Source organism: Dermacentor andersoni, chromosome 3 (genome assembly GCF_023375885.2).
Source record: "Dermacentor andersoni chromosome 3, qqDerAnde1_hic_scaffold, whole genome shotgun sequence".
In the NCBI taxonomy this organism is placed as follows: domain Eukaryota; kingdom Metazoa; phylum Arthropoda; class Arachnida; order Ixodida; family Ixodidae; genus Dermacentor; species Dermacentor andersoni.
In genome coordinates, this window is record NC_092816.1 from 65,448,699 (window position 1) to 65,476,279 (window position 27,581).

At 49.0% G+C, this 27,581-nt stretch overlaps 1 protein-coding gene and 1 pseudogene across 1 annotated transcript; both read right to left on the reverse strand.

Annotated features, from left to right (window-relative positions):
• Positions 1-27,392, reverse strand: LOC126543628 (ATP-binding cassette sub-family A member 9-like). The gene is made up of 11 exons (XM_072286837.1): positions 27,365-27,392; positions 25,724-25,902; positions 21,122-21,313; positions 20,003-20,120; positions 19,268-19,422; positions 17,908-18,063; positions 15,158-15,368; positions 12,987-13,239; positions 3,064-3,116; positions 1,518-1,775; positions 1-268 (listed from the first exon to the last, which is right to left on the reverse strand). The coding sequence occupies exons 1-11, from the start codon at positions 27,390-27,392 to the stop codon at positions 15-17; spliced, it is 1,857 nt and encodes a 618-aa protein (XP_072142938.1). The 3' UTR covers positions 1-14.
• Positions 26,858-27,037, reverse strand: LOC126521000 (U2 spliceosomal RNA; annotated as a pseudogene).
• Positions 27,393-27,581: the final 189 nt, after the last annotated feature.

Here is a 27,581-nt window from a genome sequence, read left to right on the forward strand (position 1 = left end):
CTTAAATGCCTGCCTCATCCACGAAAGAGTGAAGCGCACCTGCTGGGATCACTGAAGTCGGCTCCAATGACGTATTTCCGCGAGTAGTGGAAAAAGTGCTTTCGGGCAAGTAGATCCAGTTCGTCCGAGGGATCCCCGTCGATGGTCCAGATGGTGGTGACATCCCGGATGAGCGGCAGGTAGTAGTGACTGCTGAGCTCACTTGTCCCTCGCAAGAACGTCACGGATTTCGGGTACATGGTGCCGATGTCGATGTTGACGCCGTGGTCTGCGCGTTAGAGTCCCTCTGTAGTCGAACGCAGCGCTAAAGAGCGACACTAAACCAGATTATATTATCATCATCATCATAATCTTTTTTTCCCGTTTTCGATGAACGCAGTTATTTTGGGAAAAAGCAAGCGAGCGACAATAAAACGGTTGTATTCTTTGTGGGAGAATGCTGCTGTCGCGGTAAACGAGTTCAACGCCAAAGGAATCGGTGAAGTCTGCATATTTACCTCTTAAATTCATCTAGAATATCGGCTACTCCCATTTTCCCTCCTACACGCACCGCTGTTTTCTTGTCCCTTAATGTTACGCCTGTCATTTTTTTTTGTTCTGTCGCTCGTTGCGCAGTCCTCAACATTTTCTCGAGCTTCATTATTAAACCTCCAAGTTTCCGCTCCATACGTTAGTACCGGTATAGTGCAATCATTGTGCACTTTTCTTTTTCGAGGTTAGCGGCACACTTCCGCTTATAACTTGGTTTGCCTGCATAGCCGGTCCTCCAACCATTCTTTTCTCAACTTATTTTATAAATTTTCTTCTTATATATGATCCCGGTCCTCTGTGACTAATTAGCCTAGATAGACGTACTATTGCGCAGGCTCTAAAGGCTGATTACCAAACACGAATTCACATTGTTTTTCTTTGCTCTTGAACGTTACGTCAGCATTCTGCATTTTAATTTTCAGACCTGCTTATGAAGAATTGGTCCGCTAAGGCCTTCAGTCATTTTTGCGACTCATCTCCACTGCGGCTGAACTGGTAGAGTATTCTTTCAAAACACCATTGTGATTAGCTTGGCTGGAAACAGGTAATAATTACAGAGGTAAAATAAAGGCCAAGTTTTAATTTCCCTAATTTTGAGACGAAGCCTCAGCGAACGCACTTCAATGCGACGCTGCGGATTTCAAAGTGTTAATTCTCCAACAGCTCCAACGACCAAGTTGTTGGAGAAGAAGCACTTCTCGAAAAGTGCTACGCCGAGTTTCGAGAATTGCCGTGGGAAATCAGTGCATGAGCTCCGAGATAGTGCGCGGTGACCACTTCTGCGCGTAAAAAAAGAAGTGGGGGGGGCGGGGGGGGGGGGGGGGAGCGCTGCCATTCTTGAGTCGAAGTGGAATGTTGAATGGAGGAACGCTCTATAGAATACGGTGCTGCATCCCCCTTAACTGATTCGGTGTTTGTCTTTGGGGTACCGTTACCATCGAGGGCTTCGATTCTCTCAATTCAAACGCTTTAGAAAGCGTGTGTACCCGAGCTCGACTGCTGGCGCAGGAAGGATAAGTCGCGCGGCGGAGTCACGTAATCCGGAAAGAGGGTGACGAGCCAGGCCGGTCCGGACTGCAAGTACTCCATGAAGAGCATCATGGCGGCGAAGAGAACGTACACCATGAGTGGCGCGGCGCGGTCGATGGCGAGTGTGGCGCGGCGCTTGAACAGCAGCGCCGCCAGCTGGCCGCCGATCGACGGCGTCGAAACGGGCTCGTCGCTGAACGCCTGCACGCAGCTGCCTGCAAAAGGAACGCGCGGTCGTAGTTCCCCATAAGAGATCACATTAGGGAACTCCTGGCGCCATAGTGTCGACGACAGCTGCGAGTATGACGGTTCAGGCAGAGTAGAAACGATGCATCATCATCGTCATCACCACCATCCTATTTTTGTATCCAGTGCCAGGATGAGGGCCACTCCCTGCGCTCTCCAATTACCCTCCCGTCTTGCACTAGCTGATTGCAAGTTGTGCCGTTCCAAGTGGAGCAATAGTTATAGCGTAGCCAATCAAATGAAATAACCTCAGAGGGAGGAAGTGGGATAGAGTGTGGGGGGGGGGGGGGGGGGGTGCTTAAGAACAGCTTGACGAAGCCTAGTTCCCCCCTAGCTGCGGAACGACTGTATGGAATAAATACACAGAATGAGTGAAAAAGATAGCAGGTGTTTCACGCATCTAGAAACAACATTTAAAAAGAAATAGGACGGTGCACTTCAAGCCCGCATGGGATGCGCATGCGGGTTTCGTTTTTTCAAAACACGATTGAGAGCACGCGGCATCCCGGTGCGCTCTCATTCGTTTACGCGACCCGCCGTGGTGGCGTATAGTGAGTGGGTTTGGTGCCGCGCTGCTAAGCCCGGGGACGCGGGATCGTATCCCAGCCGTGGCGGCCGCATTTCGATGGTGGCGAAATTAAAAAAAAAAAAAATATCCGTGCACCGCGCACTAAGTGCACATTAAAAGGAACCCGCAGGGTACCGAAATTATTCCGGAGTTGCACGTTATGGCGCACCTCACAATCGTATCTTGGTTTTGGCACGTAAAACCACCAGAATTTAATGTTTAAACAAACCGTTTACGTGAATGCGATGCGTCACCTGTCGCATTCGCACGCCAACTCCGCTTGTGCCACGCTAAGTTGATAAAAGCAGCGTGCTACGATCTACGTGCTAATGAAGCTCAAGCGAAAACGGATCGGTGAGAAGGACAACGAGGCGGTTCCATGCGTCGCTTGCTTCACCTGTGCAGATCTATTTAAATTTGATGACTGCATACGGGGCTCTTCACTGGGTTAGAGAAACGGCTAGCTTGCGTGAAACATACCCAACGCGGTGGTTCAGTTGCTAAGGTGTTCTGCTGTTTAGCACGCAGTCGGGGTTTCGATTCCCTAACCGATGCGCAATATCAGCCGCGTGCTTAAATTTAGGTGAACCTTTAACATATCAATCAATCAATCAATCAATCAATCAATCAATCAATCAATCAATTAATCATAGAGCGTGCTTAATCAAATGGTATGCATAACTGCTTACTTTCTACATCGGGGATAATATTCAGGTCTACGTTGTCCGGCTCGGTAGACATCCTGAAAGGCGAAAACAAACACATCTGTTTGCAACAACTCACATGCGCCGCTGTAGACACAGGAATGCACTTGGGTCGCTATAGTGAGTCCGCTATGACAAAGCCCGTTGAAGCGATAGCTGTCCGTTGCTTTCGCGGAGTTTCGTGGTCGTCTATCTAACCGAATAGTGGCGGAGGAGTAGGATAGGCCGCAGAGGGCGACAGGACGTGGGGAGGGTGAAGGCGCCGCGATTATCCACGATGAAAAGCATAGGTGCGCCGAGGTGCTGAGAGAGAGTGGAAGGGGTAATCGCCTGTGACGTCATGTGACGCAACTAGGAGGCAGGAGCGTCGGCGTCGGTAGCGCGTGCATTAATCGAGATCACAACCCCTAAAGCATCCTCGCATTGGTCCTTGCGGCGCGATGACATCACGCCAGCTGTATTCGCGCCAGCGCCGCTCGGCGGCAAGCGAATTTCCCAAGCTACCTGTGTACACTGTTCGGCGGCAGAGAACTTCCCCAGTCGCCTGTGCGGTCATTCGGCGCAGGCGTGCGACGTCCTACGATGACACAGGTTACATTGCTGACTTTCGCATGCATTTCTGATGATTTCCGTGCAATTTTGAATGCGATGCTTTTTTTTTGCCTCATACCAGTGACTTCGCGGCAGTTACCAGTTGCGCAAAGTAAGACCCTGTCGCATAAGAGCCCGATGCTCTGCCCATTATACCGCATGCATATTTTTATCGTACCAGCGACAATTTTAACCCTCTGCCTACCTTGGACGAGCTAGGCTAGTCTTCTAAATGTGTACCACTCCTATCGAGGACAAGCTGGGCCGGTCTAGGCTAACACTTGCAAACTCAAGCTCGGCTTCACTCATGCGGATGTTTGATGTTGCACGACAGGCTACGGCACAAAGATTATTTATTTATTTATTTATTTATTTATTTATTTATTTATTTATTTATTTATTATATTGACAAATACAGTCAAACATCTTTACAACGAATTGCTAGGGACTTTCAAAACACTTCGTTATAAAAGTCAAGCATCGTACCACACTATAGAACAGGCTGAACGCTCTAAAAAAAACGAAACCTCTATTTAACATGAACTCTAGGGAGACTTTGCGAAATAAATTACTATTTTTCTTTGCGTACACTTTGACAGGATGTGCGACGGCACCCAACCTCATTGCATCGAGGTCCACAGCGTACTCCGCGGCGAAACTCAGGAGCTACGAACGCTAAAGCCGCAGATCGTCGAATGCCGCTGTCACCCAACTTATCGTCAACATTCTTGCTTCTTTATCACTGCTGCCTTCGTTCGCGCATCAGCGAGTGCACGCATCAGAGAGTGCTCCGCGGCTGACAAACATGTCGCAGTGGACGACCAAATGATGGTAATTGTAACTGACGACCCAAGAAGTCTTCAGTGCATCTAGGGCGGAAAGCAAGCTGATCAGCGTGCTTTCCGCCCTAGATGCACTGAAGACTTCTTGGGTGATCAGTTACGATTACCATCATTTCGTCGTCAACTGTGACGTGTTTGTCAGCTGCGGAGCACTCGCTGATGTGTTACAACAAGCAGCGCAGCAGTACTACACTCCTAACATCGGCACGCTCCTCAAATGCGTCGCTAGCGCAGATCACACTTTGGTGACGTTTGCGAAAGGCAGTGGCGCGGTACCCCATACGTGGCGCTCGCTCTAAAGCACCGAATCAGCCATCGGGGATGCCTAAATTTCTTCGCTGTAAACGGGCAATTCATTGCAGTGGTCTTCGTTGTACAGGCGTTCACAGTGCGCATAAAGAATAGGAAGACGACCGGGATGTAGCCAATCCTTCGTTGTGCAGCTTTTTTCTTTTCGCTGTACAGAGACGTTCTTTGTAGACATCTTTGACTGTACACCTAATTTTGAGAGCAGCACGTCCTTGTACCAGACAGAGGCGGTTGTTAATTACAACAACGCAATGGGCGTGTCCACAAAAATTGATCAAGGCCTCACTTACACATCCGTGCGGTACTAGCAGAAAATTATAAAATAAAAAAAATTCGCCACGTCTTGGATATGGCAGTTTTCAGTGCCTTTGTGTACAAGAAGCCGGCAGGTAAGAACGACATTCATTTCGAGTTCCGCCTTAGTCTCGCAGAGGCTCTTACTGATCGGAACCTTCTACCTCAGCATCATAAAAAAGGGATCCAAATCCTCAGCTGCTCAAATGTTTCCCTGCTTGCAGATCCGCACTTCCCCAAGTTCATTTCGCTAACTGCGAAAAGTCAAAACCTAGCAAGGAGATGTTCCGCGTGCTCAAAACGATCCTCGTGTGATCGGTAGAGACGCACTCGATGGAAATATAGGACCTGGTGCGTAGGCAGCCTACGCACCAGGTCCTATATTTCCATCGGTGTGGCACTGTGCGTTATCCTTTGCTTTGAAGTGCACCACATTGAAGCCAACTTTTAGCGTGGTAGAAGACAAGATATGCGGGCATTCACCGAAATGACTATCACTATATTTTAGTTAAACGAACATACCTTTCTCAACTAACCTTAGAATGTTGAAGCTCTGCAGTGAAGTTTTTATTAGTACCGCAGTTAAGCGAACTGTGTTATTTTGATTTGCTTTTTCAGTATTTCTAAAAAAAAAAATTCAGAGCCTTCTAATGAAATGAAAATGTTGAAGAGTATTCTACTGGCTCTTTCTTCGTATATACCTTTGTTTAAACCAATGAAAACAGTCGGCATATCTGGCTCTCTCTCCCTCTTTCTTATTTATTTTTTTTTTTTTGCAGGGAGTGCGAGGTAGCGAAAAGGTTAACACGATTGGCACATGTGTACCAAAAGAATGCGAGAGCGCGCGCGGGAGCGCCATTATGCCGCAGAAGCAGGAGTAGAAGCGTCTCGTCGCATAGCAACAAGTTCCTTATAAAAACGAGAGAGCGCCAGCTTTCCCCTTCCTTCCCATGGCAAGCTAGCGCTTTAAGACGCTGTGTGACATTGTGCAGCCTTCGGTATCGTCCCACGTCCCAACAGAACAGGTTGTTGCGTTTCCCAGTCGGAATGCAATAAATCTGTCACGTCATCGCCGTAGCATTGCTTTCTGTCGACACACACTCCAGCACGACATACACAATTGCTCGCCTTACGTAAACGCGTTCGTCCATCTTGTCACGCTTTGCAGAACAACAAATGGTGCTCGGCAGGCAGCTACCTGCAAAAATGCTTCGAGCTTAACGTCAATTTCCGCAGTAGGTAGGGGTCAGCATACTTTTTGTTTTCGTTTATCTCCTGGAAACGAAAATAACGGACGCACTTCTCTCTCTTTCGAATATGGCGCCGAAACACCACACAAGCTCCAGCGTACTTCAGCGTTGCGTCACGAATTTCGAATCGTGTCCTCGCATTTGGGTCATTTCGCCACCCTAGAAGTTCTCAAAACTAGCTAGGTTGAGCTTCTGATTAATTTAGAATGTAAATTGGCCACTTTTAGCAGTAAACAATTACCGAGATGCGATAAGACGCTGTCACATTCTCTGACGCCCGCGGGAGCTGGCGGGAAAAATATAGTGAGCTGTGTCACCGCCCGTCTCTAGTTTTACATGTTTTTTTGGACATAGCGTTCGAGTAGATCGAGTGAGTAGTTGGCGGAAGGTAGGATCCGTTCTATGCGCGTTTTTCCATTTTAGGTGTAACATATTAAGTGAACGCCGACATACTTGTAAGTACAAACACGCTCTACGAAGCTGTTGCTATTCATGGTATGAGAATTCTCTATCGGTCAAATGTGGTTTGTGAACGTCATACCTTTAGCTTTAGGTAGCACCATGTGTTAATTGCGCCTAGGTCAGCGCTGCGTGTCACGGTATATTTCTCCGTCGGCCGATAATATAGAACGAAACACAGTTTGGAAAATAATTATTCTATAGTAAAAAAAAATAAGAGACCAATCACGCTATACTCTTCGGTACAACACACATCTCACTTGGTCATAGGACGACCTGAAGTTATTAATTATACTGGAGCCTCTTTGGAAGCATGTCTGACCCATTCAAGTAGCTTATATTTCTTTGTACAGCATGCCAGTGCAGAAGCCGGGTGGGCTTCCCAACAGCTGCGCTCCTCCTCTCGGCTGGGAAAAACAAGGCTGGCTTCACGTTTTCCCCCACAGGCCACGGAGGGGTTTGTATTCGTGTTGAGAACCCGAACTCTCAACATCATGACTGAGCGTCGAAATCGATCATGAATCCCGGAACACAAACGCTTTAGAAGTTTCAAATAAAATGGAGTTGCCCTCGAATGCGGTTCTCTTAAAATTTCTGATATAAGCATATACCATAATAGCGAAATTCAAGAAAGTCAATTAACAAATTTTAATTATGTTACGAGCAGAAAATGGTGCTAAACGGCAGGACGAAGAGGACACGCCTTTTCTTCGTCCTGTCACTTAGCACCATTTTCTGCTCGTAATCTTGAACCAACCGGCCCCAATGCTTACCCTTAATTACGTATTTGCCGACAACGTGTCCGTAAATATTGCGTCCGCTAAAGCGTTCAAACCACCTGTATAGAGAAGCAGTATGCGCTAGATAGCACATCCTTCTTATTAATATTGACGCAAGATGATTTCAAATTACGCGCCAGCCGCCTCCTGCGTCCGTCCAGCTGCTTACTGCTACCTGCGAAAGATAGCGGCAGTGAAGCGGGCAACACGGGCCCGCAAGGCACGCGCAATCGGAGCAACGTGCCATCAGCGCGGGACACGAGGGAAGAAGAAGAGGTGCGGCTCTCTTGCGAAAACGGCTGTGGACGTTCTAGTGAGGCTCGCGTTTAGCTGTTTGTCGGGCACAAGTACGGCCAAGGTAGACTGATTAAAGCACCGTCACTCAACTGTGCGTTACAAATCTGGTGGAGGTGCGGGGTATGATTTCAAGCCCTTCTCAAGCCAGAGAAAGGAGCCCGGACTCACGGCGACTTGGACCCATCGAGTTGACTCCTGTTCACCAACGCAGCAGTCGTCGCCTACGTGGTGAGCCCCCCGAGTTTTCCCCTTTGCCGGTTTCTATCGGAGCGTCAGCATCTGCTAGCGGAAACGCTACCGAGATGACGACTCAAACCACGCCTACTCACATCGTGGTCAACTCGCCAATGACGCCAGAGCCTTTCCACGGCGACACATTTGAAGACGCAGAGGACTGGCTGGAACGCTTTGAGCGCGTCGCTGAGTTCAATGGATGGAACGGAGAGCGCAAGATACGAAATGTTTACTTCGCATTAGAGGACAGCGCTCGAACGTGGTTTGAAAACCACGAAGCGACGTTTGTGTCGTGGGATGCTTTCCGACGGGAGTTGCTGGCAACTTACCCGAGTACCGACCGCAGGGAGAGGGCCGAAGCTGCCCTGCAAGCAAGAAACCAGCGTAATAACGAAAGCGTGGCCATGTATGTAGAAGACATGTCCCGCCTATTCCGCCGAGCCGATCCGAACATGAGCGAGGACAAGAAACTACGTCACCTAATGCGCGGCGTAAAACAGGAACTGTTTGCAGGGTTGGTTCGGAGCCCGCCGCGCACCGTCGCTGAGTTTCGTGCAGAGGCGACAACAATGGAAAGCACGTTGCAACAGCGATCAAGGATGTACAACCGGGAGATGAACATCACCTCTGTAGACACAGTTCCAGCCGTCTTTGGAAAGAGCGTGGAGATCATACGAGAGCTCGTGCGATCTGTAGTGCGAGAAGAGCTCCAGCGGCTACGGCTTGACCAGAACGCTCCAACGCCCTCTTCCCTGGCAGACCTGGTTCATGAAGAGGTCAGGCAGGTCGTCCGAGAACCACAGCTCAGTGCGCAGCCCCAAGCGCTACGACTGCGCCAACCGAGCGTCTCATATGCCGATGTGCTGCGGCAAACTCCCGCACGTGCTGACGTCGCCGCCACTTCCTCTATGAATAGCTCGATGCCTCGAACTACGCTGCCGCCACCCGAGAGAAGATTCAGGAAGGCTGATGTATGGCGCACTCCTGACCGAATACCCCTCTGCTACCACTGTGGGGAGGCTGGCCACCTGTACAGAATGTGCCACTATCGCCAGGCAGGGCTTCGTGGCTTTCCAGTGAACGCACCTTGCCCCCGAAATGGTGAGCGTCCTTCGGAAATTGAAGAATACCTGTCCACTCGTCAGAGCTCCCCATACGCCTACCAGCAACGCCAACCTCGATCAGCAGCGCCGTTTAGGCATCGGTCACCGAGCCCCCGCCCGTCTTCAAGCTCCCCAAGACGCCGTTCACAGAGCCCGCTTCGGGAAAACTAGAGTCAGCGACCTCAGGAGGTAAGGTCGCTGCCGACGCGAAAAGACAAGAACCTCCATCGATGACTCCGAGCGACGACGAGGGACTCAGAAACCAGTGCCACAAGAGCGACGTTGGTTCCGATTTACGTGTGTTTGTTGACGGTTACGAAGTGAACGCGTTAGTGGATACAGGGGCAGATTACTCGGTAATAAGTAGTGAGCTTGCCAGGAAATTGAAGAAAGTGCTGACACCATGGAAAGGGCCACAAGTTCGCACCGCAGGAGGACACCTCATCGACCCCGCTGGAAAGTGCACGGCTAGAATAGGAATACGAGGCTTCACGTACGTCACTAGCTTTATCGTCCTTCCCGAGTGCTCAAGAGACTTGATTATTGGCATGGACTTCTTGCAGGATAATGGCGCTGTAATCAACTTGCGGGAATCATGTGTTTCCTTTTCAACAAAGCACGCTATCGCAGCATTCAACACTGAAGAAAAATTCGACGCCCTTTACATTGCCGATGACGACGTGATGCTTCCTCCTAGATCCAGCGTAGCCGTCGCAGTAAGAAGCGACGCGTTCAGTGACTGCGAAGGAATTGCAGACAGCAACACCAGTCTCCTACTCGAAAAAGGGATCTGCGTGGCAAGAGGGCTTGTTCAGCTGCGTGGTGGATGTGCCAACGTTTTCCTCACTAATTTTGGAAATGAGGTGCAACATGTCGCGAAGGGAACCGTTATTGCCAGCCTTAATAACTTCGTCCAAGTTACAGACCTGAGCATCCCAGAGATTTCAACATCGAAATTCCAAGATGCGGATTCTGTCCTTGCAGCCATCGACATCGAACCAGGTCTATCGCCCAGACAGAAGGAGCAAATAGAAGCCCTCGTAAGAGAGTTCGCCGAATGTTTTTCAATGTCATCCAAAGTCCGGCGGACATCTATTGCCAAACATCGGATAATTGTCGACGAATCAGTGAGGCCTATTTGCCAGCATCCCTACCGAGTGTCACCAAAAGAGAGAGAAGCTATAGGAAGTCAAGTTAAGGAAATGCTGGAAGATGATGTAATTCAGCCGTCGGCAAGTCCGTGGGCGTCGCCTGTGGTACTTGTAAAGAAAAAAGACCAGACCTTGCGCTTCTGCATTGATTATCGTAAGCTGAACGCCGTCACAAAGCGGGATGTGTACCCACTTCCGAGAATCGATGACACTCTAGATAGACTACGAGATGCCAAATTCTTTTCCTCCCTGGACCTCAAAAGCGGCTACTGGCAGATAGAAGTGGACGAACGAGATCGTGAAAAGACGGCATTTGTGACGCCAGACGGACTATATGAGTTCAAAGTGCTTCCATTCGGCCTTTGTTCCGCACCTGCCACGTTTCAGCGGATGATGGACACTGTGCTCACCGGTCTGAAATGGCAAACCTGTCTCGTTTATCTTGATGATGTCGTGGTTTTTTCTACCACCTTCGAGCAGCATGTAGAACGACTGCGGGCTGTGATGAAAGCTATTAGATCAGCAGGTCTGACGATAAAACCGCAGAAATGTCATTTCGGCTTTCGCGAGCTTCTTTTCCTCGGCCATGTCGTCAGTTCAGACGGCATTCGCCCGGACCCTGAGAAGACTGCGGCCGTGGAGAAATTTCCAAAACCAACAGACAAAAAGGCTGTTAGGCGATTCTTAGGGCTTTGCGCCTACTACAGACGCTTCGTCAAAAATTTTTCAAGGATCGCCGAACCACTAACGCGGCTAACAAAGGAAGACGCGCCTTTCGTCTGGTTGAATGAGCAGGAGAACGCTTTCAATGAGCTCCGAAAGCGTCTTCAGAACCACCCAGTTCTTGCTCATTTCGACGAGGAAGCCGAAACTGATATTCACACAGACGCAAGCAATTTAGGACTCGGTGCCGTTCTCATTCAGTGGCAAAACGGAGAGGAACGAGTCATTGCGTATGCTAGTCGAACACTTTCGAAGGCTGAAGTGAACTACTCAGCCACAGAAAAAGAATGCCTCGCGGTGATAAGGGCCATCAGCAAGTTTAGACCATACTTATATGGCCGACCCTTCCGAGCTGTCAGCGACCATCATTCATTGTGCTGGCTGGCGAATCTCAAAGACCCATCTGGACGGCTAGCAAGATGGAGTCTACGGCTGCAGGAATACGATATAACGGTCGTATACAAGTCCGGTCACAAGCACAGTGATGCTGATTGCTTGTCACGTGCACCGATTGAATACACGGAATCTATGCTTAGGGAAAATGAACACGATTGCCCGTTCCTAGGAGCTGTGACAACATCGCAAATGGCTCAGCATCAGCGATCCGACGCGGATTTACGCCTGCTCATTGATTACCTAGAAGGACACCCTGTTGATATTCCACGACCTTTTGTCCGCAGCTTGTCGTCGTTCGTCCTGAGAAACAATGTCCTGTACAAAAGAAATTTTGAACATAGTGCAGAGACTTTTCTGCTCGTCGTACCTTCAAAGTTACGACTCGAGATATTGGAAGCATGCCACGACGACCCATCAGCAGGACATTTAGGAGTGAGCAGAACATTCGCACGCATCCGCATGAAGTATTACTGACCAAAGTTATTGAACTCTGTGCAACACTACGTAAGAACCTGCCGGGACTGCCAAAGACGTAAAATACCACCATTCAAGCCAGCAGGTCTCCTACAACCGATACAGCCGCCGGAAACTCCATTCGCACAAGTGGGAATGGACTTACTTGGCCCCTTTCCCACATCGTCATCGGGAAAGCGTTGGATCGTAGTTGCAACTGACTACCTAACTCGATATGCCGAGACAGGGTCTCTTGTCAAGGGAACGGCCAGTGAAGTCGCTGATTTTTTTGTCACTAACATAGTACTACGGCATGGCGCCGCGAAGAGACGTCCAGTATGCACCTGGAGACAAAGTATGGGTGTGGACTCCCGTACGGATGCGCGGCCTGTCAGAGAAGCTTCTTCGTCGTTATTTTGGCCCGTATAGGATAATTCGCCGAATCAGTCCATTGAACTACGAAGTTGCTCCAGAAGGTCAAGTAACCTCATCACGACGGCGGCAGAAATCGTCCATGTCGTCCGAATGAAACCGTACTACGACAGGCAATAGTTGCTTCCGCCTACAAACATTGCGAATTCCTGAAAGTCTGGAAACCACCGCCTTCTGTATGCGCATCGGGACGATGCACTCTTGGAAGGGGGACAATGACGCAAGATGATTTCAAATTACGCGCCAGCCGCCTCCTGCGTCCGTCCAGCTGCTTACTGCTACCTGCGAAAGATAGCGGCAGTGAAGCGGGCAACACGGGCCCGCAAGGCACGCGCAATCGGAGCAACGTGCCATCAGCGCGGGACACGAGGGAAGAAGAAGAGGTGCGGGTCTCTTGCGAAAAGACTGTGGACGTTCTAGCGAGGCTCTCGTTTAGCTCTTTGTCGGGCACAAGTTCGCCCAAGGTAGACTGATTAAAGCACCGTCACTCAACTGTGCGTTACAATATTACTAAAACAGTTTTAACTTCGAGGACCCCGTATGATCTATAGTATGACCAAGTTTTGGTCATTCCCCTTGTGAAACATGCACCTACTTGATGAACACGTCCTCGAGCGTGGAGAAGGTGACGCCTATGTCGTATATGCCGTGGGAGTGGCAGAACTCTTCGATGTGTTTGAACATGTCGGTGAAGCCGCGCGTGTCCCGCGTGCCCAGCGAGATGACCACGTTGCGGGGCGTCTGCGACAGCCGCGCCTGCCCAGTGCGCTGCCGGACGATGGACAGCAGGTGGTGCTCGACGTTCAAGACCTTCTCGGTCTTCGGGAACCGTATCTCGTAGCCCGTTCCTACGAATCAATGCGTCAATCAATCAATCAATCAATCAATCAATCAATCAATCAATCAATCAATCAATCAATCAATGCCTGGCAATCTAACTGTTCTCACTTCGGATAATCGTAAGCTGTATACTAGTTGGTATCGGTTCACGATTAACAAAAGCGCCATTAGCTGCCGCGGTGGCTCAGTGGTTATGGCGTCGTGCTGTTTAGGTCGCGGGTTCGAAGAAGGCCGCGGCGGTCGCATTTTGCCGAGGTCGAAGTGCCACAGTGCTCATGTACTTAGATTTAGGTGCGCGTTAGAGAACTCCAGGTGGTCAAAATTAAACCGTGACCCCCCCCCTCTACGGCGTGCCTCATAATGGGATCGTAGTGTGAGCAGGTAAAAACCCGGTTTTTTATTATTATTATTGGGATCAGGGGAGGAGAATGGGCAATAAAACACTCGTGTACCTATACAGCCCATCGCGCCCACGCCGTGGCCATGGTTGATTACACAGGTGCTATCACATTCGGAGGCACGATTCGAACCCGCAGCACTTAGTGTGTAGTGGAGGCAGCCCTTGCCAACGCCTCTCCCAACTGCAGGATTATAATCAGCGACTCCAAGTCAGCCTTTTGTAACTTCCCCAAAGGGCATATCTCCCCCGAAGCTTACAATATCCTGAAACGAAATTCATATCGAGGCGTGGCAATGTCTAAGGTGGCAATGGTGAGGCTGCCCCGCTTCGATTCCAATTCGCCTGCCTTGCCCGCTCGCCGTCGCGACAGCAAGAAATAGGTCGTCGCTTAGTCGCGTCTCACGCTGACGAATTATAAGCGGTGTTCTGTCGTTATTACTGGGATCACTTGTTTTTGACGCTGCTGACGAGAGACAGAACCGAGGCAGGAGAGTGCGTCAATTCCCACCAAACACGCGGCGCCAGCATCGACCACGGAAGAACGACGTGATCTGCTCCCACGCACTGTGGTAACCAGTCTGTCTATAAAGGACACAGCGGTGATGCGGACACGGCGCATCTCGACGACAGACGCGCGGCGGATTTCGGCGGCGAATGCGCACCGCAATCGCCCGTCCGGGCGGGCGGCTGGCAAATAGGGCGAGACGCGGTACTATCTGGTACTATCGGACCGCCATAGCCGGGAAACGGGACACAGCGCCACCACCGAACCATGCACGGTCGTTGGATAAAGGAAAGGTAACGTTGCGGCCTGTCGCGTGCATCGAAAACGGCATGATCCGGTATACGGCGCCACTGGTCGAGGGGTGCTGTCGGGGATCCACAGAGTTTCGCACTATAGTTACTGTATAAAACTATCTAGCAAGCTATTTTAGGAAACTCCGTGCAAACCACGGTGGTCACGTTCGCTCCCACTGCAGCCCGCCTGACGCGGCCGCTAGGTCGCAACTTTCTTTTCTGTTTCGTCTTTCTTTTTTTATTTATTCAGCGGCCGTGACCAAACACATACATCTATAGAGTTTCTCGCCGTAGCCATAGCTCTAAACCTTCAGACGCCAAAAAGCTCTCGCACGGCAGCTGCTGGTGCGCCTAAAAAAAAAAAGCTGTAGTTGGGAGTTCGACGACATACGCGCGAGGCAACTCTGTTTCGCAAGACCACGAGCCTTCAGCTGAAACAAAAAGAAAACTCTAACCACGGGCGAAAACGGCGGAATTTCCTTTGCATTTGGCATTTAGGCTGCCCCAGGCAAGTGCGTCATCATCCCCGTTTAATTGAACGCGAGGCTCTAAAAACAGGTCACGCGATCCGCTACCGTAACGTTCGCGTAAGCTCGCCAGCCGCACAAAACCCGCAGCGTATACGAAACGGGCTTATGCTCGGCGTGTCACTGTATCCTCTGTAGTGCGACACGGAGGCGCTCCCCCTCCCCTCCCCCTCGCCGCGCCCCCTTCCCAGATCAACCTACCGTGCGCCTGCTTGAGGAAGGTGGGCGTCCCACAGCAACGCACGCGTCCGTGCGACATGATAGCCACGCGGTCGCCGACCACGTCCGCCTCCTCGGTCATCGTGCTGGTCATCACGATGGCGCAGCTGGCGCGGATGCTCTCCAGCAGGGTCCACACTTCGCGGCGAGCCTCCTCGTCCAGCTTGCACGTGGGCTCGTCGAGGAACAACACCTGCTCACGCGACGCCATGACGCGCGGTATACGTCCACGCCTCAGTGGACGACGACGACGACGACTCCGAGTCGAAACATCGCATTGGATTTGTGTAGACTGTCGAATGCTGACAAATTATGTCCTGTCATTTCAGAATTTGAAAACTGTCTATTCCTCGTCGTGCAACAAAGAGGAAAAAAAAAAGACAGCCGCAGGCTGAAAGCTACAAAGCGGTATCTTGAATGCACCTGAAGCCCATCATTAAGTAGATACAAGACACAGAAGCAAAAACGCGGTGGAAAGTCAAAGTAATACCGCAACGCATTCGTACAAGATTACACCCAATCGAAGTAGCAATTCGGAATAATAAACATTCACGCATGCGGGCTTGAAACCTTTCCTCTTTTAAAAAACAGTATCAATCAAGTACAGATCTGGTCATGTAGAATAAAATGAAAAATTCAAGGACTCCTGCGCGAGCAATTTACATAAATAGGAAGCCCCTTGTAATGATATTGCAACGCTCAAATATTTCAGTTGTGTGGGATGAACGATGAAGCCATTGTAGAGCAACACCAAAGGCGCTACACTCACATTGTGTCTTGTTCCCATAGCGTTTTCTTTCTTTTATTTGCGCTACAACGGCTTCATCACGTACCAGCCAGCTAGCCCGAAAACAAGTTATTCTTTCTAGGATGAACGCATCACTGGTGTTCTTAATGTTATGTACTTAGAATCGTCAGAACAGCAATTGCAAAGCTGGGTTACCGTAGTTCCGATTCGAGTAGTTGTATCCTCCATCTAATGAATACACTGTTACGCTAACAGGAAAATAAAGACTTAGGAAGACAAGTAAGAAACGATAGGCAGAGCGCTGATTCTCCGAGTTCGTGCATCCTCGGAATTCTCTCTTACTCTATCCCTTGCTGCATTTGCAGTTATTTTCTATCCACTGATGCTGTCTCTTCGACAGTATTTGTGAAAACAAAAATGAATAACTATCCCCCACTGCCGCATTTCATGCCCATGCATGGTTCCGCGCTTTCCAACCTGTTTTCCTTTCCTTTTTGTTAGCTCTATGCTTGATCTTGACGCATTTTTTAAAGCGTCGGCCGGAGACGTTTTCCTTGTAACATTATGATTTACTCCGGTATCCACAACCAGCCTTCGCGGAATACGTCATCAGCTTTCCACCTAATGGAGCAACACAGCCACGGCATCCTGCGCCCTCTCCGCTTCCCACCAATTATTAAACAATACATACCAACAAAATTAATCCATGAAACATACACGAACGTCTTTCATGCATAAATGCCATTTCATTTTCGCTGAACACATAATGACTGGTGTTAGCAACTCGTAAAGTCGAGCCCAGTTACAACAAACCGGCTTGTGTGCTAGAAATTGTTCGATATATAACGTCATTCAAAAAGTGGAGGACGCTTAAGCTTCGCCTTCAAGAGTGGGACGCGAACGCGTTATCGCACCCCGTTCGCACCGCCCACTGATTCGCTCGGCATGCTCTTGAGTCACACAAAGCCGAAACGTGAGCCTGAGCAAGCGGAACGAACCAAAGAACTCGGTGTCTCGAGGGGAGAAACGATCCACGCGAGCCAAACGCCATGATCGGCACGGACAGCCGGGCCCTAGCGACGCGCGATGAAGACGAAGGGGAGAAGCGGGCGAGTTGCGCGCCACTTGTCGGGGCAGCGCCGTACATTGCGAGGAGGTGGTCTTTTGTGTTTGCCGCAAGATGACTGCGTGCGCGCCAAGCGCAGAAGAAATGTAGCGGAAACGTACTTCGCTACTCGTTGAACTACGACTTCTGTAATTTACATGCTCATAATTACCGATATACACCGCAGTATAACTTTCTACGGCACGTTTCTAAGGCAACACCGCATTCACTAGAGGCGCTTTTGTCTCGCTTTGAAGCATCGAAATCATGGCTGTGTGGTAGCGTCTCCATCTCATATTCCGGACACCCTGGTTCGATTTCCACCCAGCCCAACTTGTAAGTTGTTTTTACTTATAAATAGCCTTTCCGCCATTTTTCGCTCACGGCCAACACCACTGACGCCGACAGCTTTTCTGCTACAAGAGCTCCTTAACGCTATCGCGTTAATATACCCAAACTCGCGTATAACGAACTTTATTTTTATGGTGCATTCGTACGTGGATATGTAGCCTCCAGCGTACAAAAACAAAAACCAAGGAAATAATCTATGTTTGAAAACAAGACTATGTGAAGTAGGCAGTAATTTTTGTCTGTGTCTGAGCACGGAAAAAAATAAAGTAGATAAATAAGAAACCAAAGGAAAGAAAAATTCTTACGCGTGTACGCGGCATGAAAGCGGCTTTATGGAGCTAGGTGCAGACGCCCGATGTAGATAGTTCCGATGTCCAATTCGTTATAAGAATAATTTTACGTGAGTGTTCGTCAGTGTGCCTCGCGTGTTCTATATGGAGATAATGTTGCTTTATCCACGTTCGGCTATATAATGCACTGGTATAGGAGCAACGCGTCCTCTGCCCGGCAAGTGCTCCCGATACTCACGCGAGGCTTGTTGAGCAGCGAGATGGCCAAGAGCAGCCGCTGCTGGGCGATCTCGGAGAGAAGGTGTGGAAACGACTGTATCTTCTCGTTGAAGTCTGTGTCCGACAGCACCTCCCTCGCCCTCCTCCATATGTTCCTGAGCGGCACCCCTTTGAGCTGTGAACACCGAAGAACGCCGCGCGCTAATTCCTCACGGCTCCACAGTTCAATAGGAGGATACCGTACTCCGATATACAGACAGTTATGCAGACTGTAGCTTGTAAAGGCTACTTTCAACGCGCATGAAATGCTATCCAAGCGTGCGTACGTAAACGCACCGTCTTGAGCCTAATGTGGCTTCTCCGCCATAAGAGTGATTGTGGGGTGAAACCCGCTTGTCAGCCACTCTTCCCGCTTTGCATGCGATGTCTCTCGGATAGTGGGAGTGCGCGTTTCTGAGTTTGTGCGCGCGCCTTGCTTTGTGTGCGTTCGCGTGTACGTGTTATTGGGGGAAAGGGAAGGGCACCTGTGCATTCTTGGAGGTGCGCTTAAGTATTACGCGCTTGGCTGTTAAAATCTTCTTGTTTCACTAACGCGAGTTTTTCCTCCATTATAAGCACTGGCTTGGTAATGGCTCCAGAGCTTCTCCAGCGTCAACATAATTGCATTAGCTTTGCGTGAGTTAAAGCCAGTATGTCAGTGTTTGCGAAACGCATTTATCGTCTCATATTTATATTGTGTTTAGGCCACCTATAGCTACTTCCTCCGCGAAAAGTACGTGCATTCTTCCCGAAGCAGCAAGAAGTGGCGACGTTTACGGTCGATTTCGTTGACTGGAACCAAAGATTGAAAAAAAAAAAAAAACTAGCAATGTCATGTTCTCGAGCAGGGTGTGTGAGTAACAACTAAGGTCTATGGCGTAACACACTGAGACAAGAACGGTTTTTTGGCTGGAAATAGATGTAACATATCATGGCAGCAAAAGAAAATGAAGGAAATTGACAGCACGAAAAAAAAACTTACAATAGTAGTTGTTTTCTTTTTCTGTCAAGTGATGCTAGTCTGCCTTCGCTGCTCTGCTCTTTCAAAAGTAAACATTCATACCTGAAAATTCTCTTAAGTTTCACATCAAGCTTTCATACTTCAGTTTAGCGCGCGCGCATGAAAACCAACTATTAATGAAATTTCGCTGGAATGTTTCGTCCGATTTTCTCCAAGGCAGTGATAAAACGCAGCACGCGTTTAAGGCTACTTCATTGCACCTCTACTAAAAAATATTGCATTCTGATTACAGCTGGCAGAATTGCTATGACAGGCCTATCAACTCAAGAAAACTCGTGTTCTCTCAGGTGAAAAGCGAGACGGGTAGCCGCAAGCTTACCACAGCGTAGAGCAGGAGGTGCTCCCAGACTGTCATGTCGACGCTGAAAGTGGCCAGTCTTGGACAAAACGAGGCCACCGTGCGAACCATGGGTCTCGAGAGCACCGTGTCCATGTTGCAGACCGTCACGTGACCAGAAGTGGGAGGAACGTTTCCTGCCGGAGAACGACCGAAATCATCCGCGAAATTGCTTTTTATAATAGGTCAGAGTTCAATCTGCAAATGAATCGGTCAAACTTCCGAAAGCCGCAGGAAGGGGGATTGGCGAGCAGTTAACAGTAGTGCTTAATCTTAAAAGAAAGCATCCCTTGTCACAGTAAAATGAAAATTTTCCACACCTCTAAGAGTTTCTTAGGGTCTGCGGATCAAGCTTCATGGATAAATATTCATGAATATTTTAGTTAGCTGCCTGGACATTGCGATTTGTCGCGCAAGTTACCACTGCTTCTTCAGATAAACCCCTGAACTGGCTCAAATTGCTATATGCTCCATAATTTTGTTTTATTGCTCGAACCAGAAAAAAAGAACAGATAGAAATTTCAGCCAAAAGCAAACTTTAATGTTCGTTGTCCTTGAGACACTTGTGGTGCAATGATGTGGCGGTGGAGCAACCGTCACCTTATATCCTGTTCGTTTAAAGTTATTTCAGTCGTTGCAAATGCGTTAACAAGCCACTGCAATAATTCATCATGTCGTCGTCTATCCAACTGCTGAAAATGCCTTGCTAATGCGTACCCGATAGCAGCCTCAGAAGCGTTGACTTTCCTGCGCCGTCTGCACCGAGTATGACCGTTATTTGGTTGTCCAACGCCTTCAGGCTCACTCTGGTCACGGCCTTGATCTTCGCATATTCCTTGATGGGAAACGGCAGAATGTGGGTATTACGCCATTTGAACGAGATGTGCGGAGTTCTCGCGAGAAAAATGTGTCCGCAACTTGTGCGCCAAAAGTCTACTATAACAGCAAGTAAAGCACACATTTGTTTTTATTGGCACACATTTAAATATCGCGCATAACTGGTGGCGAAAGTTTCACGTGCGCAGAGACATCGTTGAGGTATCTTAATGTACCTTCGAGTGAAGGTCTACAACGCTTTCTAACCACTGCCAAACGAAACGGCTGTACATGCTGTTATATCGACATTCCTCGTCGTCGCGCCGCTATTTATGGTTTGCGTAGGCGTCACCGGGGCCGCCATCTTGGGGTACTAGCCCGTCGAGAAGCTCAGTAAACAAGAAAAATGACAATACGACAGCGCGACAGGCTCGTCTTGCGCCGAGCAACAAGTAGGCGTATAGCGATAATTTGTTGAAAAACCGCCACTCTCAAAAAAGAAAGAAAAAAAAACGATGTGCGCGTGATAATACGGTTCACTGACGTCATCGCGGTCGCCACGTTCGGGTATTAGGAACACTGCGAAAGAAAGCCGTGCCCTTGACGTCGAGTAAAAACCATCTATACTGCCTCTGTCGGCCGGGACTATAGGGTGACTGAATAAAGGAAAAATCAGACATCCACCCGTTCGTAGCAATTGCTACAAAGGAAACCCATACGGGTTCCTCGAAAGAGAATAGTTGGAAGAAAAATTCGTCCTGGTCCGGGACTCGAACCCGGAACCACCGCCTTTCCGGGGCAGCCGCTCTACCATCTGAGCTAACCAGGCGGCTAGCAGATGGTAGGGCGAAGTCGAATTCGTCGACAACACGAAGCAAAGGCAAGTGTTAGACGTAGTAGTTCTGCAGAAACCCGCAAGGTGGAGAGAAGTAATGAATAAAGGGAAAGGGACTACACGCAACCTTGTAGGAATGGGCGAGGTTATGCGCTCGCCGCCGTGCGACGCGTTCGTCGACGCACCTTGGTGACGTTGTCGGCCTCCACGACGACCTTCACGCTCTCGGGCAGCTCTTCGAGGGCACTCAGCTGCTGCTGCTCCGGTGTCGCCGGCACTTCCAGCACCGCGTGGGCGCGGGGTAACCAGTAGTTCTTCTGCGCACCCGTAACGGCGACAAATGAAGGACGCAGCGACTTCAAGAACGCGCACTCCACCTTTGCGGAGAAAGGAGGACACGCACACGGCCAAGGTGATGCCGATTGCAACAGGAAACTATTTAAACTTGCGAAAAACGCGGAGAAAAAATGCCCAGCGAAAGAAACTTAAGTGGCCTGTATATATATATATATATATATATATATATATATATATATATATATATATATATAGACCTCTGACATCTATGCTGTGGGACGTGTCACAAAGGCGTGGCGACGTAGACTTTCCCGGTTGCGGCTGTGCCGACGCTTGGCGCTACCATGTTGTAGTCTATAGTAGTCCTGGATGAAGTTGCATTACCCTTTCAGTGTCGCGTTATATATTCTTGCTTCGTTGTTCGTACGTCTGCAGATAAGGAGTGCATGGAACAAGCGTTGGTTGCCGCTTTCGTAGCGACTCCGCAACGAACTGCCGCTGAGGAATGGAACACGATAAACTCGAGTGGAATAACGACAGACACGATGCAAGAAGGCACTTGCCATTGGCTCGTTTTGATTGCTTTAGGCACGCGACGCCATCTCTGGGGCGGCAACTTACGGGTGGCATCGGCGCGTGTATTTATTCCACGTGCCCTCATTGTCAGAGTGGCACACAAACTGTGTGCTACATTTACTAATGCAGCTTGGCATTCCGCTTTCGTGTCCGTTTAGGTGACAGGGTATGCATTTCTCACGTGTTCAGACATGAGAAACGCTCCGGTTCGTGATAGGACGTAAATTCAGTCGGCGTCAAAAGCTTCCGGACCAGTAGGCGCTGAATTTCGGAGCTCTTTCTGATCGTAGCTAGTAAAACTGCGCAAAACTACGCCGTTCCCGTATGCCATGTGGCACAGGCTGAAAATTCGAATGCCAGGCGGCGTAAGATATATGCGGGTTGCGCGCCCCGGGTGCCGTAATATTCGGCGTTTTTTGCTCAGGTCCTGGGCTCTGCGGTCTTTCGACCTCAACTGGGCCTACACTTTTATGCATATTTTACGGCATAGCCGAGGCGTTTTACATTCGCGAACCGTGATGTGGCTTCCCATTCTCTTATCCGTCAAATTTGGCGAGCTATCCAGGCGGTGAAACCGAGTCGCCCAATGCCTTTAATAGACCATTTCATCATTATAGTGACGTCATCATAGCGGGGTTTAGCAGTTCAACGTCCCAAAGCAGCAGTTGAGATATACGAGATGCCATAGTGGAGAACTGCGGGGGAGTTTTGACCACGTGGGGTTCTTTACCGTATGTGCACCTAAATATAAGTACCTGACTCAGTTTGGTTAACCTCCCTGCCTTTCCTTCTTCCCTTCTCTCTCTCTCTCTCTCTCTCTCTCTCTCTCTCTAAATATAAGTACCACGAGCATTACTGCATTTCGCCACCACGAAAATACGGCCTCTGCGGCCAGAATTTGAACCCGCGACCTCGTGCTCACCGTCAGGACGCCATATAGTAGCCACTGCGCTAACACGGCATGTCTATGGTGAATATGTGACTACTAGGACCTGAAACCAGGCCAAGGAAATAATTTCCACAAGAGAAAGAGAGAGAGAAATACAAGAGTGGAAAGGCATGGAGGTTAATCAGACGCACGTCAAGTTTACTACCCTGCACTTTTCCGCCAAATCACGAGAGTTACTAGTAGTGCTTGTGAGCGGATGCTCACGCGGAATCACAGTGGTCTAGATGACATAATAGTGGCGCCCAGAGAGATCCTTTCTTGACATAACTCCATCAAGAAAAAAAAAGAGACGATGTTGCATCCTGTGCCCACGAAGAAAGAAAAAAAAAAGCAAGAAGGGAGTGTGACGCGATAAAATTGAAGTCGGAGAAAGTCGGCCCGGAACGTGATCAGGCCCGGTAGGTTTTAGCGTCTTACACACCGCAGCTTTCAAAAGTGCGCTGTTGTGCAATGACAGCGTTTGCAACGTGCGGCTGCCGCACTTGCACGTCGCGACGATGAACACACTGTACGCCTTACAAAATGAGACTGAATATGCACGAGCTGACCGGGAGAAAATATGCACAGAGGTGTAGGCAAAACACGCCCTATAGTCCCAAGTGCTCATTGATTAAAACCTACCAGAAACTGTGCACGTTGGACCGATTGAAGGTGAAAATACAGCGAAATACACAACCTGCAGAAAAGGAAGCAGCTGTCGTCTTCGTGTCCAGCCTCGTCCCGTCGTCTCCTACTTTGTACCTTTGTGTGTTTCTTTGGATTTTCGCCTTCCATTGTGTACCAACTGGCCCAGCTTTTGACCTTGTTGTTCACACTGGGCAGAGATCGCAAGTTGTGTTGTCGTCTCCCTCCGTCCTGTGTCTGTAGTGGTTTCACTCACAGTGTCACACAGTCTCATATGTTGCGCTGACTTTTTTGGGCCGCCAGGGGAGGATAAAAAGGGAAGGGCGCGGCCTCACTAATAGTTGGCTAGGGAAGGCTGGCTGCGTGACACAATGCTCCCTCCTAATTGGTTTCCTTCCCCCCAGTGCTCTGTGACCTATCATATACAATAAATATTCAGACCCTGGCGGACCAGTGCTTAATTAGACGATGCAAAGAAAAGAATGACACAGACTGCGCTGATTAGTAACCACATGAGTTCACTGTTTCTTGCCGTGAAAATTATACATACGCATAAAACAAAGAAAAAAGAAAGCCGGCTGAAAAGGCATAGCAAACCTATCGCGATAGATACAATATCCTTTCTTTTTTTATTTAGAAGCAGTAAAGGCGTATTGACGCATTAGTCTCGTTCATTGCGTGAAACGCTTCAAATATTCGCCGGGCGCTCTACTCGCGGTATCTTTGCGATCTTGTATCTCTCGAAACACTTGCTACAGTGGACAGGAGATTGCTGCCTAGAAAGCCATTAAATGATTTGCCGTGCTTCCTCGTACAGTCGTTTATGCAACGACCTGTCTGGTCCGCGTAACACCCGGCCGCGGAACAGCAAAATTACAGACAACTTTGCTGTGGCATTCAATATATGCTTTCTAGCGAGGCTATTGCTCGCATACATCGGTTATTTTTTTATTTACCTTTCTACATTGCTTTTATAGCTTGCTAGCCCTGAAGAAAGCGCGATTCCTTCTGCGATGCCTTGTGTACATGTGACATCAGTGCAATGTTTCGCTTGTCGAACTTTTCAGGATGCTTCTACTTTCTTCTATTTACTTTCAGCGCCTCAGGTTCAGTCAACACTGAACCTAAGGTTCCGTAGCAGGTCGTCTGGACTCCGGAAGTGTTGACTGGGAGTGTCAACACTCTGGAAGTGTTGACACTCCGTAGCAGGTCTTCTGGACAGCCGGCACGCCTTAGTCTAACCACATGTGCCGCAAAACTATATTCAACCCTGTCTGCACATATGTTCAGTGGTGCGCGCCTGGGCACAAGTTTGCTAAGCCCCTCTATACTAATTTCGAGTGTTCTTAATTAGACGAGTACCGCCTTTTTTTGTGTGTGAACGCGGCGTACGCGCACAACCAACACGTGCGCTGCCCTAAAATCAACTGTATACGTGGAGGAAACGTAGCCATTCCTCTCTGTTCCAAATTCGCTCGTCAACTGCAACCTACCCATTACTTGAATGACCAACGCGCAAATTGCGTCTACGCACTCTTACGACTCCCGATTTTCCAGCACATGTCGTCGACGCATCCGAAAGCACGTAATGTGTTTCCGTCGAAAAGGCGCACGGCTAACAGGCTAACCGAAAGGACCGTCTGAAGGGAACCTGCCGACTCATCGAACGGTTCGTTATAGGCAGCTATCTCGCAGTCGATTGTGCCAAGTGCAAGTGTCGGCCTTACATACATACGGTGCCAGATTGTGGAAAAATACCGAGAGCATAATGCCCTGGAAATACTTGAAGCATTTTTTGATGCACACACACACAAAAGGAGACATGTGCGTCAGGTCATCGTCACTGCTCCTGCATAGAAGAGAGATGTACCTATCGCGATAGGTCTGCTTTGTGTTCCCATCACCCTTTCTCTTTTTGTTGTAGTTTTCTTTTTTAGACGTTATAGAGTTCAAGGCAAGAAACGTTAAACTCATATGATTGCTGGTCAGAGCAATGTGAGTGTGTTTCCGTTTTGTGTGCCTTCATCCACTGGCGGGTCTTTCCACAATCTCAACCGTGCTCCGAACTGTGCCAAAGTTTCTACCGTATTACATTATAAAGCAGTGTTCCAACTATCGCACGTACCGTGCCACGATATCGTGCATTTATACCGGTTTCAGTTTTACTTGGCAGCAAGATTTGTTTCTAGAACTCTGAGTGGCTGCGCAGCAGTAAAAAAGAAAAAAAAAAGTTGCGGCGTGTGAAGCACCATCTCGGGCCCGCTCAATTCAGCAGGGAATCCCAGAGGGTCGTTGCGGAAGCAGCCCGCAACAAGTGTATGTTCTATTACAGAGTACGTGCCGTGAACAGGAATCCAGTGGCCAGCGGGTGGTCGCACACGGAAGGGAGCACGTGCGTCAGGTACCAGATGAGGGCCACTATGAGGACGCAGCTCAGGATTGTGGCGAACCAGGAGGCACCAAGAGACAGGTTGTCCACGTTGAATCCCTTCCGCGACAGTACTTGCCAGTCGGCCACGGCTACGCATCGTAATGGGCAATATCTTTAAGGCTTCCTGCCACGAAATTTCACTTAGGTTAATTTGGTAATTGTGAGGGGTGTATAGGGGGCTACGGAAGCAATCGCGATAAGCAAAGTGACGTCAGTCCTAAGCAGGTCGCCTCCGAGAGCTTTCTTTAAGCCCGCCGCGGGCGGCACCAAATCCTGTTGCCATGTCGAGGAGCCTAGCCACATTTGCAGTGAGCGGTTATTGGTGGCATCATTTTCAGTTTCGGTTTAGAAAGTAAAGTCGCTTTTGTGACCCTTTCCAAACAGATACGTTGGTATTGGAAGCAAAATCTTCTGCTGCGACTGCTATATATTAAACACTATCTGAAACTGGGTTTCTATAGTAAAGCAATGAAGGGGGCTAGTTGGTGAACGTTCATGGTTATATTGCGCTCAGTTTTACAAACACGATATTAAGGAAGGACAGGACGTGGACGTGGACGGACGTTGCGCTACGTCCGTCCACGTCCTGTCCTTCCTTAATATCGTGTTTGTAAAACTGAGCGCAATATAACCATGGGTTTTTTTACACGGCCAAACAAGCTGTTGAGATTGGCCTTTGAAATAAGTCAGTAGTAGAGCACGAATCCTTTGGAAAAAAGAAAAGACGGCTCAACTAGGGATGCCAACCATCCCGAATTTAGCGAGATAGTCCTGACTTTTGAGTAAATGTCCCGAGTCCCGACTTGGCCCAGTCGGGACGACCAAATGTTCCGACTTTTGATTTTTTTTCTTCTACTGAGTAACTATGCATTTACCAGATTATTTTTTTTTATAATGCCTGAGGGCTCGGTTACAGATTTTCTGTATTGCATTCCGTCGCACTGTCATATACATAAAGGCAGTTTCGTTTTACAGCGAAGCTGCTTGTGACTAGGGTTCCGTGCTTTTTTTTTTTGTTTTCTTTTGTTCGTTCTGCCTGTGCAAAAACCATGGGCCGTTCCCGGAGGTCGTGCAATACCGGACCGACCCACGGCGTAGGTGAAGCAGGCTTCAAGCACTCGGCTAATTTACAAAAATAAGTTTAATATCTTGGGTCCAAATAGGACCCGTATCAAATGTTAAGCTGATAAGAACAGATACTACACTTTGACCTGCGTCGGTCATGTCTACGTTCGCACCGCCCTCTCTTTGCAAGGGTTAGGCGCTTGCGTATCTAAATTCCTTTCCTTCCACTCTACCGTAGTGGCGATCCCGTCTAAACGTCACGCGTGTCTAGTTTTCTTCGGTTCCTCGAGGCGGTCCCGACGTCCACGAGAATGTATATAAAGATCACGGTAAATAAGTGCGTACCTTTGTTCAAAATTCTGTGTCACCTCTGTGTCATGCGCTTAACAGGTTCGCTGGTCATCCACTTTCCCAACATGGAATGACTCATGATTTCTGTCATGGTTTCAGTTCTGTTGTGTAGGCCCTATCGTTCACAGTACTAACCATTCAGCACTTCGTCCGTTTCCTTCATTATGAACCAAACGGCCCAAGTTAGCATCCTGTTGCAGTTCACAGTACTTCCAACTTCATTTTGTTACGTGCAGCTGTACTTCGCGTCTCTGTGTGGAGCGCATAATTAGCCTCACGGCGAGCTAGGCCTGGAAGTTATCGGTAGCCGTGTTATCCAGGCAACTGCAGCACTTTTCTTGTTGTAAATGGC

Bases quoted from the DNA above. Each gene is read 5' to 3' on its own strand.
- LOC126543628 (XM_072286837.1), bottom strand. From the start codon at position 27,392: ATGAAGGAAACGGACGAAGTGCTGAATG. The intron at 13,240-15,157 runs GTAGGTTGATCT...ATTGATTCGTAG, and splicing joins CTTCCTCAAGCAGGCGCACG to GAACGGGCTACGAGATACGG. The intron at 269-1,517 runs GTACACACGCTT...TCTAACGCGCAG, and splicing joins GCGCCAGCAGTCGAGCTCGG to ACCACGGCGTCAACATCGAC.